The sequence below is a fragment of the Dendrobates tinctorius genome, unplaced genomic scaffold, assembly GCF_039654945.1.
Source record: "Dendrobates tinctorius isolate UK_male_01 unplaced genomic scaffold, ASM3965494v1 ptg000107l, whole genome shotgun sequence".
Lineage (NCBI taxonomy): Eukaryota > Metazoa > Chordata > Amphibia > Anura > Dendrobatidae > Dendrobates > Dendrobates tinctorius.
The window spans coordinates 20,388,262-20,406,339 of NW_027361775.1; the positions used below are offsets into that span (position 1 = coordinate 20,388,262).

Below are 18,078 nucleotides of genomic sequence, written 5' to 3' on the forward strand. Positions count from 1 at the left end.
TTGAATGTGTACGCTATCCATACATGTTATCTGGGGATACGGTACCCTTTCTCACCTTTGTGCAATCACGTGTAATCCATACTGGGCATGAGAACGGCTGGCGAGCTGTTAAGCAAGCTACAGCACCTGTGGTTTGCACACGTAAGTTTTTCATTTTTTCAGGAATGACGGTTAGGCCTAATTCCCGAACTGCGGTTGACCTGCACTTACTGGGAAATCATTGTTCGCGGGTAATAATTGTAATCAGTGATCCCCATCACTAACATTGTTCAGCGGGTTATCTGCACCTGTAAGCGACAAACGCTGGCCTTTTCAGTGTAACGCACATGCAGCCACGGACATGTAAGGGCATGACACACCAGTTATTGGCCAATCTCATGTGCCAGAGCCTCACGTGTCCCTCTAGTAAGCCGGACTCGGACCGCGGGGCATGACGGAGTCTTGTTCGTTAACGGAATTAAGCTTGCAATGTGTGCATCTGTTCTGTAGCTGGCATGGTTGAGGTTTCCCAAGTGGAGTCAAATTTAACCGTAGGCTCCACTCCTGGTGGTGCCCTTCTGGACATTCCTTTAAGGTTCAGATTTGCAACCATACTGCCCACGTAAAACAAACACTTTGCCTTCATGAACGCTGTTTGGAGGGTCATGACTCGTGGGAATAACGCCGCCCAATCAGTTAACCTGCTAGAGAGATCGTTCATTGCTCCCAAGCATGACATCACACTCCCTAGGAAGAAGGTAATGCCACTGTGGCGACCGTACTCCTGGGGGCGACACAAGTGCACTGATGCCCAGCCACTGCTCGATGAATCTGCTGGTACATTGACCCAGACCACTACATTCCCCTCGCACGCTACACGACCTGAATCTGACCCTGATGAAACTCAGGTTACCCTTCCCATATACAGTTCCATCTTACACGGTGACAAAGAGGAAGCTGCAGATGAAAGTGCAGGTTCGGCCCACCCGCCATCAGACACACCACCGTACTATCAGGGGCCCTGTGCCAGTGCCGTCGCCAACGAGTGGGCCCCCCCTGCTTGCTCAGGATCACAGCACTTGCAAAGTTGAAATACTGTGCAGTGAGATGGAAGATGGGGACGACGAGGAGTCCAGACAAGTACAGGGATTCCCTAGCGAGGAGACTTATTTGATTGTTTTCAATGTTGGGACAGCAATTTTTGGGGAGCACTATACTCTGGAGAATGATAGATGGGGCCCACCATACACTGGAACATTCCAAAGGTGGACATCAGACACTGGAGCAGCATTTACAGGGCCCATTATACACTAGAGCATTAGAAATGGGGCCCATTATGTTTGGAGCATTATTTGGGCCCATAAGACAGTGGAGCTTCATCCATGGGGACCAACATATACTGTAGCATTATGTGGAGCTCATCATATACTGTTTCAAACATTATATGGGACCAATGATTCTGTATGGAGAAATAGATGGGCCTCGTCATGAGATGTAAAAAGTGAAGTATTTTTCATTGTACTATACCGCTATTTCTCTGCCGTATCGGAGCATGATGAGTTGTGGTATGTGTTAAAGGGGCGCTCTTTCGCCCAGGGCTCATGAAAACCTGCAGCCAGCCCTCCCCCCCACAACTTTAGCCAAATAACCCCCATTTTTCAGTGCGTAACTTGTATTATGAAGTTAATTAAGGTTGACAAGCTTAAGTAAGAAGAATTGATGCTTTTGGCATTCAAATGGGCACTGTAGGTGTGTTTCCTGTCCTCCTCTCACTGCCGACTTTTATTCCCCATTGACTTACATTGGGTTTCGTGTTTCGGGACGACCCCGACTTTTCCCTATAATCGGACGATCTTGCTCGACCCAACTTTTGGAAAAGTCGGGTTTCACGAAACGAAACTCGACCCTAAAAAACCAAAAGTCGCTCAACTCTAGAAATAATCAATCTTGGCAGCACATCGCCCAATGTAAACAGGAAATCTGCTACCAATTACATGATGGTATAAGAGCATAAAACAATTGTATTAGTGAGCGTTTTGTCTACGTCATTCTTTGTTGTCCTGTGTAAAGAAGACAGTAAACAAGCAATGAATGGCTCGAATATAATAGTAATCTAACAAGGTATTGTGTGCACCACGTGAGGTTGAGGCTTGCTAACTTAACATAGCATATGTCAGCATCTGTGTCACTCACCGTCATGTTCTTCCAGTGTGCAACTTTAACTTCAACATTTGGAATAATAATAGGTGTAACTTGTATGTTCTGGTCTTCACATTGTGCCTGAGAAGAAAAACTACAATGAGATCAGAATTGAGTACAGATCAGTATATACACTCTGTCTATATTTACATCTATATTATCATGTCTATCCAGAATTTGGCAATCCCTTGATGCAAATTAAAACCTAGGATCGCCATCCAATGGAAAAAATGGTTGGCACACAAGGGACTTTCTCATATATTTCCTCACTTTAGAAAATCTTTATATGTTATATTTTACAGTAAAGCCCCTGCCAATAACGCTTACAATATACAAAGTGAAATAGGTAATGCAAAAGAAAAACTGACAGAGGTTTACAAATACTTTTCAAAATAGCTATGTCCTTCAAAATTAGTCAAAGGCTCATAGCTCTGCCAAGATGTATGTCTTTTTACAGAGGATCAAGTATGTAGTTCTTCGAAGCTTAACAATATGATCTACATACAACATTCCTACAAAATCACAAAATCTACATCGAGCAAGTGGTACAGCTGCCTAGAGGGTTTACGTTTTTAGAATATTGGAGCCTAAAAGTGGATAACCCTCATAGTTAAAAAATACTAATTCAAGTTCTCTAAAAAAGGATGTAGGTTAGTAGAATTAGCAAAAGTGGATCACTGTAACCATATAAAATCATAGAGCGCGTGGAATATTGGCATATTGGTGGTAAACAACAGCGTTTTATAGACCAACATTGATGGTGGGAATGGTGGGTTCACGAGTTTGATAAGTTCTCCTGGTGCACTAAATAACAGTTGCAGAATGTAACCCATCACCCTACTTCCTAAAGTTTAGCGTGAGAGATGTTACTTTCCTATTGTCAATAAAGAGAAGACCTGATAAAATTTTGAGACTTATATAACTAGCAATATCAGTTAGATAATCAGAAAAATGTAAAGGCAGAAAGTTTTTTTTTTACTTGTCTGCAGTATATAAATTGCCATCTCCAACCAGCCCAGTCCACTAGATGAACTACTCAGTTTACCTCTCAAATACCTATGCACATATCTCACTGACATATCTCACTTTAAGTCTCCTCACCTCGACATGCTTAGCATGTCATTCTCCGCAAGGAGAAATGACACTTCTTGGATATCGGTCAGACGCCTCTCTCACAGCCAAACCAGATCTCCCACTTTGCACTGATGAGGGGCAGTACCCCGAAACACAGTGTCTGCAAATGGAGATTCTGGTTTGGATTTTATCCTAAGTCATGTAACTAGGCTCGTTAAAGGGTCAACATTGACTTTTAGGATTGCTACCTCCAATAGGTGGCACTAGAGTTCTAGTCCTCTTCCTCTCTGAAGAGACAATTTGCATAATTAGCATATTTCCCAGAGGAGCATTGCGGCTTTAAGTCTCCTCACCTCGACATGCTTAGCATGTCATTCTCCGCAAGGAGAAATGATACTTCTTGGATATCGGTCAGACGCCTCTCTCACAGCCAAACCAGATCTCACACTTTGCACTGATGAGGGGCAGTACCCCGAAACACAGTGTCTGCAAATGGAGATTCTGGTTTGGCTTTTATCCTAAGTCATGTAACTAGGCTCGTTAAAGGGTCAACACTGACTTTTAGGATTGCTACCTCCAATAGGTGGCACTAGAGTTCTAGTCCTCTTCCTCTCTGAAGAGACAATTTGCATAATTAGCATATCTCACTGAGTCTCACTTTTTGAAAAGCAGTTGATGATTCCTGAGGCCCCCTCGATCTCAAGAAGTCTCATTCAATGGCGTGAATGGAGCAGCTAAGCAGCTAAAGCTAAGGGACGGACAAAGATTTCCAAGAGATGTGGAGAGTAAATGGACAGGCAGTGCACGATTTATCCCTCTTCCATTAAAACTGGGGATTTGGTAACCATGTTCATGTGATCAGTGGAAACAGGTGAAAAGTTAAGATTATAATATAACCGCTTTAAATAAAATATATTATGCAATGGTTTGAGAAAAGGGGTGAAGATGTAATATTTTCTGAAAAATAGCCTGTGATCAATAATACAGTTGTAATGTGAGAACAAAGAAGTAAAACATAGGTATTTTTACTTTTATGTGAAGTTCAAGTGAACTTTAAAGCAAAGTGCATGAACTTTGTAAAGTTTTTCTCCAAATTCTTTTAGGTTTAAAATACTTTTAGGAAACAATACTCCAAAACTACATTATAAGGACAAACATATTGGGATACGTTGGTTATCATTGAATTCAGGTTTTTCACTCAGTCCCATTGCCACGGCTGTTTAACATAAAGCACCTAGATATACAGTACAGTTTGCTTTAAAAATATTTGTGTCATTATAAAGAGCTCACAAATTTTAACTTGGTACGGTAAGACCACATTCACACATTCAGTATTTGATCAGTATCTTACACCAGTATTTGTAAGCCACCACCAAAAGTGGGTGAAAAGTGCAGAAGTGGTGTTGATATTCTTCTATTATACTTTTCCTCTGATTGTTCCACTCCTGATTTTGACTTACAAATACTGAGGTAAAACATGACCAAATACTGAACTGGGAACACAGTCTAATACTGTGCCACTGTGGCAACAAGTCAGTTGGGAAATGACTTCCATCTTAAAGATTCCATGAATAACTTTGAACGGTAGTACTCAAAAGCAGAAGCAATGACAGTCCTGGTAAAGTTACAGAGCAGGGTCTCAGAGTGCTGAGGCGCATAGTGCATAAAAGTCACTGCCATGCCAGGAACTCGTACACATTCTCAGCGCTGTTCTACTCACTGTGTTTGCCACTCTGCTCCTCCCAGTGTCAGGAATAGGCGCTAAACCTCCTTTTGCTGCACTCCAGCAGTGCTGCATTCCCCTGTTGCTGTAGAGTCACCACCTGACTATAGTGTGGCACAACCAGACTCTGCAGGAATTTAGATACAAATCAGACAGGCCTAAATGCATCTGCACTAATACAGGGTGCACTGGGCAGCCCCCCTGTGTGGTGTTACTGAGAGGTTGTGAACCAGAAGCCCTGCATTCCCTGTGTGAACGCTGCCACATGCGGGTTGTTTCTTCTGCACTGGTGTACCACACGGCCAATCCCTGATTGTAGGCTGGCTGTTTCATTTGGTATTTATGCACCTGTGCAGCTGCCATTTTACTTGGGTCCGCTGCACCCTGTATTAGTGCAGATGCATTTAGGCCTGTCTGGTTTGTATCTGATTTTTTTGGAGGATTTTTTCCTCTTTTTGAGGTTTTCATGTTAGAGTAGGACTGGCAAGTGTAAGGAACTCTGCAGGAATTTAACCTGCTGTGTCCTGCAAAGTTTTGCTTCCCTAGCCTACCCCCTATCAGTAGGGGATATATTAGGCAGCTCCTCTATCTACAACTTGCCGGACTTAGGTTTCTAGTATCTGTTCGTCTCTAACAATCTGTTAAGGTGCATTCTTGTTTTGTCCTTCCTGTTACTGACCTGACTTGTTTACCAGTTTTGTCTGATCTCTTCGCTCCTGACGCCTGCTTTAAATTTTGAACCTGTGCTGCACACCCTGACCTCAGACAGTCTGACCATATCTCTGTCTTTGTCCTCTGTGCCTCGAATTTCTGTTTGTTCAGACTTTTTAATTGTTTTTAAACAAAGTGTTTGTTTGTTGTGTCCATAAATAAAATTGATATTTTTTGATTATCTTATTTTTGTGGTGATCCCTATTTGTGTGCTGTGCATATACTTTCTTCTCTTCATGTGTTTTCATGTCAATTTATTTATATGCACAAGGTGATCCCACCTAAATTGCCATTGTGGATGGTGCCCGTTTATTCCTTTCTTTGTCAGGCATTTCTGCCTTGACCTGCAAGTCAGCTGGTGTAGTACTGGGCACTGCCCTGTAGTGGCACCTGGGGACTACCCAAGCCTATCCTCACCATCAAAGGCTCTAGTAAAGACCAGATAGTCACTTAGTAATGCCCTTCAAGTGTAAGCCTGGCAAGCGGCACACATTGGTCCAGACTCATCGCTGTCATAGTAAGTTCAGGCCATTGACCTGATGAATTAGGACTCAGAAACCCCAGGTCAAGTCTAATATACTAATCCTGTATGAGGAGGTCCATTCTCAATGTGGTCACCAAGACCAGCTGATGCAGGGAATCAATGTGGTGGTTACTCAGCTGCAGGATTTGTCCACCTCAGTTTCCCCTCTATCCTGCACCTCATCCATGACAGGCAATTTTTCCTCAGGATTGACATCCTCTCCAGGAAATCTGCCTAAGGCTCTTGTTCCTAGGGGGAGTAGCTAAGCTCTAACATCTACTTCCGTTCCACTACAATGGAGACCCCAAGAAGAGACAAGGCTTTGTAAACCAGTGTCAAATTCACTTCTCTCTCCATGCTCATTGTCACGCTCACCTCTCCGGCGCGTCCTCCGGCTTCTGTAGCCACCGCTAGGGGGTGGTCCACCTGGTCAGCTCGCCTAGGGGAGGTTCGTCGTCGCGGTCCTGAGGGTTCAGCTTCTGGAGGTTTCCAGCCTCACAGCATAACACTCATCTTTTTCCACCGGACCAAACCATGATTGCACTTATGGTCTCTCTCTTGTCCGGACAAGTCCTGGCTTGGGAAAATCCAATTTGCGAGCATGAAGGTCCAAGGATCTGCATTTTCGGAAAGTTTTTGGAGTTGTTCCAATCGGTGTTCAAGGCACCATGCCACACCTCCTCAGCTGACTCATCTCTTCTGACTCTTAGACAATGCACAGACACTGTTGCTTAGTATATAGTATGCTTCCGTACCCTCACTGTACAGCTGACTTAGAATGAAGAAGCCCTGGTGGCAGCCTTCTGGCAGGGTATGTTTGGTTGTATTAAAGATGAATTGGCAGGCAGAGGGTTACCATCTCCCTGGATTTCCCTCTACACCTGGCTACTAGATCTTATCTGGTTCCACAAATGGGCTCTGGAACAAGCGCAAGTATCTAATAGCGTCCAAAGACCACCCAGGCTGGCCCAAAGGTCCAGTGCCCCTCGATGCCGCAAGTCACACCTCCTGCTATAGAGCTGATGCAAGTTGAGCAGCACAAATTTTCTGTACAAGAGCAACAGTGAAGGTATAGAGAGAACGAGTGCACATGCTGAGGAAGCAAAGTGCACTATTTTCGTCAATGTTCATTGAGGCCGGTAAACTCCAGTACCTGGGGTTAGTATAGGGTTGGTTTAAGTGAAAAAGACTGGTCTCCATAACAATTGACTGAGATCATCATGATTTGAGGAGAGAGGTCTCTTTCTGTGACAGCACATTTAGACTCCAGATCTGCTGCCAAGTTCATCCATCAGGGCCAAGTTCTTCAACTACAACTTCCTGTCACAGTTCCATCCATTAGTATGTCTGGAATGCAGACTGACAGTTACTGACAGCTCAGGTGTCCAATCTGGCACAGAGACATGCTGAAGCTGTCAGTACTTTGACAGCTCAGTCGTCCAACCTGAGACTGGGATGCGATGGCTGTCTCCAGGTGTCGTTTCCATGATTTGCTAGCCATCCAGCAGTTCATGGGTTTCGCCAACTTCTACAGACAATCATATTGCACTTCTCACTCATGGCTCCCATCTCTGCCTTAACCAAAACGGAGACAGCCAGAGCCTTGTCTGAGTGCCTTTCGGCACTTTAAAGAAGCCTTTGCTAGTGTTCTAGTGCTAAACAACCTTGACCCTAACAGTTTCTCCCGAAAGTTGTAACCAGCAAAAATGCTATTAACCTTCAGTCACTGCTCTGAGAATACAGAGCAGTGGCTGTAATCGCGCACCCAGCCATAACAGACTCTGGCTCTGCATTGGGACAGGCTGTCATTCATGGCTGGGGGCACAGTTACAGCCACCGCTCTGTATCTTAATGTTTCAACATACTAAGCCATTTGGACAATTGTATTCTCCCAGCTTTTTGAGAACAGATTGTGGAAGGTCCTTTTATCTTCTAACATTAATGTACCCCACTGCCCAAAGCCTGGTCATAAAAAACATGATTGGGTGAGCTTGGATTGAACTTAACTGGTCGCACAGAACCAGCCCTATCTAGCATTATCATTATCAAACAACTTTAGTATGTTCTACAACAGAGACAGTGAACCAGGTCCTTTCATCTGACATCAGTGTATGATCTCACAAATGCTCTTCTGGATGAATGACTAAAATTCTCACAGACACAAACCAAAGCCTTCTCAATAGAGTGGAAGTTGTGGATATTTGTAAAGTGGGTGGGTGGTGGAGAACCCATATTAATTTCTATTGACGTAGAATGGGATGTCATAAATGTTCTTATAAGTTGAATGTGTAGGTGTCCTCTTATTTTTGTCCATTTAATATATGTCATATATTGAAGCCTGTTACAATTTATTTTCTTATTAATTCATATGTAATAATATGTATGGGCTAATAGAAAACTATGGGTGCCAAATTATTTATCCAGGCAACATAAATCCATAATATGGATAACTGCTAGAACTGAAGGTGCTGCTCCTATCAATATATTCATACCACTAATGGTGTACTGCTTGGATCATCACCCCTTTTGTCATATAACTGAGGTCCACACAAGCTTCTTCTCACCGCCATCCTTTCCATAGTTCTGGTGCGATTCATAAAAACCAGTATGAAACGATGATCGCAGATTATCTTGGATGTCATACTCATGCCAGGGCTCAGAACAAGAATAATGAGAAGACAGATTCCTACAGGGAGATTAGAAAATAATATTTAAGTACTGTACAATTATAGATAGTCTTTTATCGATGCCAGTTATAAATATTACAGAAATGTTAAAAGCATATCTAAACAGGTTAGTAGACAAATTTCTAGTTTATATCTAAAAATAAAGCCAATACTAGGGAAACTATACCATGGTCCAGTGGAGTTGAGCCCAAGAAGGTCAACATAGTTAAAAAAAGACCTATCATCAGGCAAAAAGTGGCCATATTTTGTTGTTCTTATATTTACACTGTTACCTTGAATATTCCTTTTTTTTTCTTTATTTCCCATACACTTACAGAGATTTGGGCCTTGTTATTTATTACTACCTTTTATAATCTTTACCAAGAGGGTGTGGCTCACTAAGCAAACTAAATGCATGCCACCAGTGAACACTGTGAGCCACATCCCCTTGGTAAAGACGATCAAAGTTATCAAAATAGATAAAAAAGATATTACTCAGTGGAGTAGTAGGACTGCTATAAGAGAATAAATCGGCCACTTTTCACCTGGTGATAGGTTCTCTTTAAGAATGATAATGCCTGTGAATTAGAAGGTGGCACCTGCATTTACTATTCAGAATATTCTCTTAGCGTTGAAAGCACTAAGTTAACTATCACATGTACTTACACACCTTCATGCACCCCATTATAATGGTACAATGTGGGGAGCAGTTACTTCCCACTTAAAAATTCAAGTAAACAAAATGCTTCAGCTCCCCCTTTCCAAAATAATCAGTCAGTGGGGAAACCTGGAAAGCATACCACTGCATGGTGTTTTGGGTAGATATGTCCATAAAAAAAGCATTAAAAAAAAATCACATTTTATGTAATACATTAAAAAAATGAAAAAGTATACATGCTCCTCAAAAGTTTGACGTGGATACCCTCCATAAAAACCAACTCATTTTGAACATTACTGTGTTCTTACTTCTGGTATAATATATATATACTATGTGACTAAGAATGCTGTAGAATTTGAAACACTTTGGTTTTTATGGACGGTATTCACTTCAGCCTTTGCAAAGTATGTATACTTTCTCACTTTTGTAAATGGATTAAGCAAAATTTGATGTTTTATGTATACCAGAAGCTGGATCCTTTACCTTTCTTTCTTTCTTTCTTTCTTTCTTTCTTTCTTTCTTTCTTTCTTTCTTTCTTTCTTTCTGCGCCATTATGATGATTAAAATGATACCTTGGTTGATGAAATCCGTCTTGTGGTTGTGTAATCTGTATTTTCAGTCTTGCGTTAATGATATGCTTGTGCTCTGGATGGCCTGTGGGGGCCTTCATGTGGTGCTCTGCTTAGGTATTCATAATGCAAACTGCTGACAGGTCACTGATCCCTCACTGACCTGCCCCCTACTTTACATAAAGAATGTTATATATTTTATTTAAAAATCACCTTCTGCGGGCAGGCGGCGCCTGCACTGCAGCATGATCGCATCTATAATGTGTATTTAATTATTTTTTTTTATGATATACTTAAATTAAAAAAAAAATCAGCCTGAAAATGGTGCTGGCCGTGCCTGCACAGTAGCAGCTATTGGCGATCCGATAGCTGCTACTGTTCAGACATCAGCGGCGCCATCTTGATAGCTACTATTGCTCAGGCACGGCCGGTGCCATTTTCAAACTGATTTTTTAAAAATGTATGTATACCATCAAAAAAAATTATTAAATACACATTATAGATGTAATTATGCTGCATTGCAGATGCCTGCTTGGAAATTTGATTTTTTTTTTAAATATATAATATTCATTATGTAAAATGGGGAGCAGGTCAGTGAGGGATCAGTGACCTGTCAGACGCCATACACATGAATACCTGAGCAGAGCATCATATGAAGACCCCCCACAGGTCCACCCCGAAGCACGAACATCTCATTAACTCAAAACTGAAAATAAAGATTAAACAACAACCACAAGACAGATTTCATCTCCAGGTATCATTGTAATCAGTATAACGGCACCGACCTGGCACTGTGTGTAGGTTACTGAGCACAATCCTGCTGACAGGTTCCCTTTAACCAACCTGTGCCCACATCATAAGTAAAAGATGGAGCTCCTAAATTGTGGGCATTAAAATTATACCATAACTATAGTTCTAGCCCTTACATTGTAAGAGTAGTAACACATACAAAGAGTGTCACATGTGATTGAAACTTAGTGTGTACATGGTTACTAAATAGCTTGTTAGTTGAACACACAATTTGCAGATAATATCAAAGTTTTTCTCTCTAAACAACATGACCATAAGCATGATTCTTCAAGCACACATCTCAGGATTGCTATACATCCATCAATTCCTAAACGGTCCATAAAATAAAGGCACTTTTACTGCACTGCCATAAAAAATGATTCCTCTGTGATTTTTTTTCAGGAAATGATATTGATATGAATAATTTCTTCATTGCAATTGTTAAGACTTCATTAATGGTATGTAAAAATACTCATTTTGCAGGGACAAAGTATTCTAAATAGATTTGATTCTTGAAGTTTAGTAAATATACGACAACATTGGAATCTTTCCATTATTTTTGCTGCTTTCAGCAGTATCCATTGCATACGTGTATATCACCGTCCTGAAGTATGCAGATAGGAATGCTATGCATGCGTACCATATCAGTGGATGCTTCCTGCTCCTATATGACATAACCCCCCCAAATATTTGGTAAATTAGCCAAAGTGAACTATCACTGTTATTTCTCGTAAGCGACAAATCCATTCTCACGTCTACTAATGCACGTTGTCTGTTTTGATTTTCACGTCCAGGCCTGATTGTGAGGTGAAATATGTGACACAACAGGGGTCTTTGACAAAGATTACTGGCAGTGTCTTCTCCCACCCCCTTAGCTTCCTGACCATATCTCTTCCAGGAAACTATGGTCATGAGCAGATTAATTGTTTCCTTTCAAACCTCTAAACTTTTAAAGATCACCAAGTATCCTCTTTCCTATTCTTCTGTGATAATATGCAAACATTTATGGTCAAAGTTATGCAAATTATGACATTTTAAACTTTTTCTAAAGCATGACATCAAGCTTTTTAAATTCAGATTCTAAAAACAGAATATAGTGATGCCTGCTATCACCAATGGTTGAGGTCCATGTATACATTTAAAAATTGCTCAATATAACATTCATTGAAATCCTGCTTTCAATATTGCTTTAAAATATACACAAAAAATGTCAATTATATTGCTCAACTACAAACTGCAGCAGTCAACAAAAACAGGAAGAAAAATCAGTATATGATATATCATGTAACCATTACTGCATTATATCAGGAATCAGGGAGTCTCAAAATCACTGATGTACATCTTTCATTCTACAGTTAAAATGGTTATCCCTGCTGAGGTGCAGTGGGTAAACTATGCAGAATTAAAGAAATGATTAAAGTGCAGATTCACATTGAAGTAAAGTTGTTAGTCTCGGGAGGAATGTCATACAAACAATTGTAGAAGTGTGTGTGTACAGTGGGGCAAAAAAGTATTTAGTCAGTCAGCAAAAGTGCAAGTTCCACCACTTAAAAAGATGAGAGGCGTCTGTAATTTACATCATAGGTAGACCTCAACTATGGGAGACAAACTGAGAAAAAAAAAATCCAGAAAATCACATTGTCTGTTTTTTTTCATTTTATTTGCATATTATGGTGGAAAATAAGTATTTGGTCAGAAACAAAATTTCATCTCAATACTTTGTGATATATCCTTTGTTGGCAATGACAGAGGTCAAACGTTTTCTGTAAGTCTTCACAAGGTTGCCACACACTGTTGTTGGTATGTTGGCCCATTCCTCCATGCAGATCTCCTCCAAAGCAGTGATGTTTTTGGCTTTTCGCTTGGCAACACGGACTTTCAACTCCCTCCAAAGGTTTTCTATAGGGTTGAGATCTGGAGACTGGCTAGGTCACTCCAGGACCTTGAAATGCTTCTTACGAAGCCACTCCTTCGTTGCCCTGGCGGTGTGCTTTGGATCATTGTCATGTTGAAAGACCCAGCCACGTTTCATCTTCAATGCCCTTGCTGATGGAAGGAGGTTTTCACTCAAAATCTCACGATACATGGCCCCATTCATTCTTTCATGTACCCGGATCAGTCGTCCTGGCCCCTTTGCAGAGAAACAGCAACAAAGCATGATGTTTCCACCACCATGCTTTACAGTAGGTATGGTGTTTGATGGATGCAACTCAGTATTCTTTTTCCTCCAAACACGACAAGTTGTGTTTCTACCAAACAGTTCCAGTTTGGTTTCATCAGACCATAGGACATTCTCCCAAAACTCCTCTGGATCATCCAAATGCTCTCTAGCAAACTTCAGACGGGCCCGGACATGTACAGGCTTTAGCAGTGGGACACGTCTGGCACTGCAGGATCTGAGTCCATGGTGGCGTAGTGTGTTACTTATGGTAGGCCTTGTTACATTGGTCCCAGCTCTCTGCAGTTCATTCACTAGGTCCCCCCGCGTGGTTCTGGGATTTTTGCTCACCGTTCTTGTGATCATTCTGACCCCACGGGGTGGGATTTTGCGTGGAGCACCAGATCGAGGGAGATTATCAGTGGTCTTGTATGTCTTCCATTTTCTAATTATTGCTCCCACAGTTGATTTCTTCACTCCAAGCTGGTTGGCTATTGCAGATTCAGTCTTCCCAGCCTGGTGCAGGGCTACAATTTTGTTTCTGGTGTCCTTTGACAGCTGTTTGGTCTTCACCATATTGGAGTTTGGAGTCAGACTGTTTGAGGGTGTGCACAGGTGTCTTTTTATACTGATAACAAGTTTAAACAGGTGCCATTACTACAGGTAATGAGTGGAGGAAAGAGGAGACTCTTAAAGAAGAAGTTACAGGTCTGTGAGAGCCAGAAATCTTGATTGCTTGTTTCTGACCAAATACTTATTTTCCACCATAATATGCAAATAAAATGAAAAAAAAACAGACAATGTGATTTTCTGGATTTTTTTTCCTCAGTTTGTCTCCCATAGTTGAGGTCTACCTATGATGTAAATTACAGACGCCTCTCATCTTTTTAAGTGGTGGAACTTGCACTATTGCTGACTGACTAAATACTTTTTTGCCCCACTGTATGTATATATATATATATATATATATATATATATATACTGTAGATAGATAGAGTATAAGCCTGGTATGCATTGGCCCCTCATCCCATCCTGGTATGCACGGCATCCTCATACCTTTTCTGCATGGCTCCTCATCCCTATCCTTGTCGGCATGGCTCCTCATCCCTATCCTTGTCTGCATGGCTCTTCATCCCTATCCTTGTATGTATGGCTCCTCATCCCTATACTTATATGCATGGCTTCTCATCCCTATCCTTGTATTCAAAGCTCCTCATCCTTATCTTGGCATGCAAGGCTCCTCATCCTTATCTTGGTATGATTGGCCTCCATCCCTATCCTTGTATGCAAGGCCCCATTCCTATCCCTATTCATGACTCCATCCCTTTCCTTGTCTGCATGGCTCCTCATCCCTATCCTTGTATGTATGGCTCCTCATCCCTATCCTTGTATTCAAAGCTCCTCATCCTTATCTTGGCATGCAAGGCTCCTCATCCTTATCCTGGTATGATTGGCCTCCATCCCTATCCTTGTATGCATGGCCCCATTCCTATCCCTATTTATGACTCCATCCCTATCCTTGTATGCATGGCTCCATCCCTATCTTTGTATACATGGCCCCATCCCTATCCGTGTATGCATTGCCCCATCTCTATCCTTGTATACATGGCTCCATCTCTATCCTTGTATGCATGGCTCCATCCATATCATTGTATAAATGGCCCCATCCCTATATTTGTATGCATGGCTCCATCCCTAGCCTTGAATGCATGGCCGCATTGCTATCCTTGTATGCGTGGCTTCATCCCTATCCATGCATACATGATCCCATTCTTATCTTGGTATTATTGGCCCCCATCAAAAAACATTTAAAAAAATCCAAACCATTACACTTATCTTCCTGCGCTCCCTCGAAGCATCTTGTTCCGGTGCCAGCAGCTGCTTTATGCTTGTAAACAGCGCATGGCAGGGATGTCATGCACTGCTCATAAGCAGAGCGCAGCTGCCGGAATATTCACCGCTCCCCACATCGGAACTATGTGCGTGGAGGGCAGTGAGTATTAAGTAGCGCGCACAGTGTTAGCACGGCAGCTGCAGGAGTTGGCTGCTGTGGCTGACACTGTGCGCGCTATTACAGAGAAATGATTATTCATTGCCAGTGCAGTGAATATTAATTTCTCTTTAGCAGCGGGCACTGGAGTTAGCCGCAGCAGTCGGTTCCTACCTCTGCTCTGCTGCTGCCCCTGCCCCAAAATGTTCTGGACACCTCACTCGAGCATTAGCCGAGGGGGGCGTTTTCAGCACAAAAAATGTGCTGAAAAACGTGGTTTATACTTGAGTATGTACAGTAAATAACTTGATATTTTGGTAGATCGGATAAATATGCATCAGGTGATTCATTTTTATGCTTTTTTTTAATAATTTCTTTAGTATTTCATTCTTAATTTTTTTCAGGCTCCATACAGGATTGAAATTGTTCCAGAAAATTATGCATTTCTCCGAGAAAGTTATTGCAATTACACATATTTTGTTACAGACATGTTTATTTCCTTTGTGTATATTGGAAAAACACAAAAGAAAAATAGGAAAATTGGATATAACTTCATACAAAACCCACAAAATGGTCTGGACAAAATTGTTGGCACTTTTACAAAAATGTATGTTAACTACTTTAACCCCTTCACCCCCAAGGGTGGTTTGCACGTTCATGACCGGGCCAATTTTTACAATTCTGACCACTGTCCCTTTATGAGGTCATAACTCTGGAACGCTTCTATGGATCCCGGTGATTCCGACTTTGTTTTCTCGTGACATATTGTACTTCATGTTAGTGGTAAAATTTCATTCAAATAACTTGCGTTTATTTATGAAAAAATGGAAATTTGGCGAAAATTTTGAAAATTTCGCAATTTTCCAACTTTGAATTTGTATGCCCTTAAATCACAGAGATATGGCACACAAAAAACTTGATAAGTAACATTTCCCACATGTTTACTTTACATCAGCACAATTTTGGAACCAAAATTTTTTTTTGTTAGGAAGTTATAAGGGTTAAAAATTGACCAACAATTTCTCATTTTTGCAACACCATTTTATTTTTACTGACCACATCACATTTGAAGCCACTTTGAGGGGTCTATATGATAGAAAATACCCAAAAGTAACACCATTCTAAAAACTGCACCCCTTAAGGTGCTCAAAACCACATTCAATAAGTTTATTAACCCTTTAGGTGCATCACAGGAATTTTTTGAATATTTAAAAAAAAATGAACATCTAACTTTCTTTCACAAAAAAAATACTTCAGGTTCAATTTTTTTAATTTTACCAAGGGTAACAGGAGAAATTGGACTGCAGCAATTATTGTGCAATTTGTCCTGAGTACGCTAATACCTGATATGTGGGGGGGAACCACTTTCGGCGCATGGCAGAGCTCAGAAGGGAAGGAGCGCCGTTTGACTTTTTCAATGCAAAATTGGCTGGAATTCAGATCGGACGCCATGTCACGTTTGGAGAGCGCCTGATGTACCTAAACAGTAGAAACCCCCCACAAATGACCCCATTTTGGAACTAGATCCCCCAAGGAACTTATCTAGATATGTGGTGAGAACTTTGAACCCACAAGGGCTTCACAGAAGTTTATAACGTACAGCGGTACAATTAAAAAATCATATTTTTTCCACAAAAATGATCTTTTCACCCCCAAATTTTATTTTCCCAAGGGTAACAGGACCCTAAAAGTTATTGAGCAATTTGTCCTGAGTACGCTGATACCCCACATGTGGGGGTAAACCACTATTTGGGCACATGGCAGAGCTCGGAAGGGAAGCAGCGCCATTTGACGCTTTTGGCTGGAATTGAGATCGGACACCATGTCGCGATTGGAAAACCCCTGATGTACCAAAACAGTGGAAACCCCCCACAAATGACACCATTTTGTAAACTAGACCCCCTAAGGAACTTATTTAGATATGTGGTGAGAACTTTGAACCCACAAGGGCTTCACAGAAAGTTTATAACGTACAGCGGTACAAATAAAAATCATATTTTTTCCAAAAAAATGATCTTTTCACCCCCAATTTTTATTTTCCCAAGGGTAACAGGACCCTAAAAGTTATTGTGCAATTTGTCCTGAGTACGCTCATACCCCACATGTGGGGGTAAACCACTATTTGGGCGCATGGCAGAGCTCGGAAGGGAAGCAGCGCCATTTGACGCTTTTGGCTGGAATTGAGATCGGACACCATGTCGCGATTGGAAAACCCCTGATGTACCAAAACAGTGGAAACCCCCCACAAATGACACCATTTTGTAAACTAGACCCCCTAAGGAACTTATTTAGATATGTGGTGAGAACTTTGAACCCACAAGGGCTTCACAGAAAGTTTATAACGTACAGCGGTACAAATAAAAATCATATTTTTTCCACAAAAATGATCTTTTCACCCCCAATTTTTATTTTCCCAAGGGTAACAGGACCCTATAAGTTATTGTGCAATTTGTCCTGAGTACGCTCATACCCCACATGTGGGGGTAAACCACTATTTGGGCGCATGGCAGAGCTCGGAAGGAAAGCAGCGCCATTTGACGTTTTTGGCTGGAATTGAGATCGGACACCATGTCGCGATTGGAAAACCCCTGATGAACCAAAACAGTGGAAACCCCCCACAAATTAAACCATTTTGGAAACTAGACCCCCCAAGGAGCTTATCTAGATGTGTGGTGAGCATTTTGACCCCTCCAGTGCTTCACAGAAGTTTATAACGCCCGGGCGTGAAAATAAAAAATTCATATTTTTTCCACAAACATGATCTTTTAGTCACCAATTTTTTTTATTTTCCCAAGGGTACCAGGAGAAATTGGACCCCAAAAGTTGTTGTCCAATTTGTCCTGAGTACGCTGATTCCCCATATGTGGGAGAAAACTACTGTATGGGCACTTGTCGGGGTTTGGAAGGGAAGTAGTGACGTTTTGGAATGCAGACTTTGATGGAATGGTCTGCAGGTGTCATGTTGCCTTTGGAGAGCCCCTGATGTACCTAAACAGTGGAAAACCCCCACAAATGACCCCATTTTGGAAATTAGACCCC

At 41.6% G+C, this 18,078-nt stretch overlaps 1 protein-coding gene across 1 annotated transcript in view; it reads right to left on the minus strand.

The window, feature by feature from the left end:
• Positions 1 to 18,078, minus strand: part of THPO (thrombopoietin) — a 140,117-nt gene that overhangs the window by 15,357 nt on the left and 106,682 nt on the right. The window contains exons 3-4 of the mRNA XM_073589438.1: positions 8,774 to 8,895; positions 2,173 to 2,259 (exon numbers count right to left, since the gene is read on the minus strand). Coding sequence (XP_073445539.1) covers positions 2,173 to 2,259; positions 8,774 to 8,895 — 209 coding nt within the window. The remainder of the gene's footprint in view (positions 1 to 2,172; positions 2,260 to 8,773; positions 8,896 to 18,078) is intronic.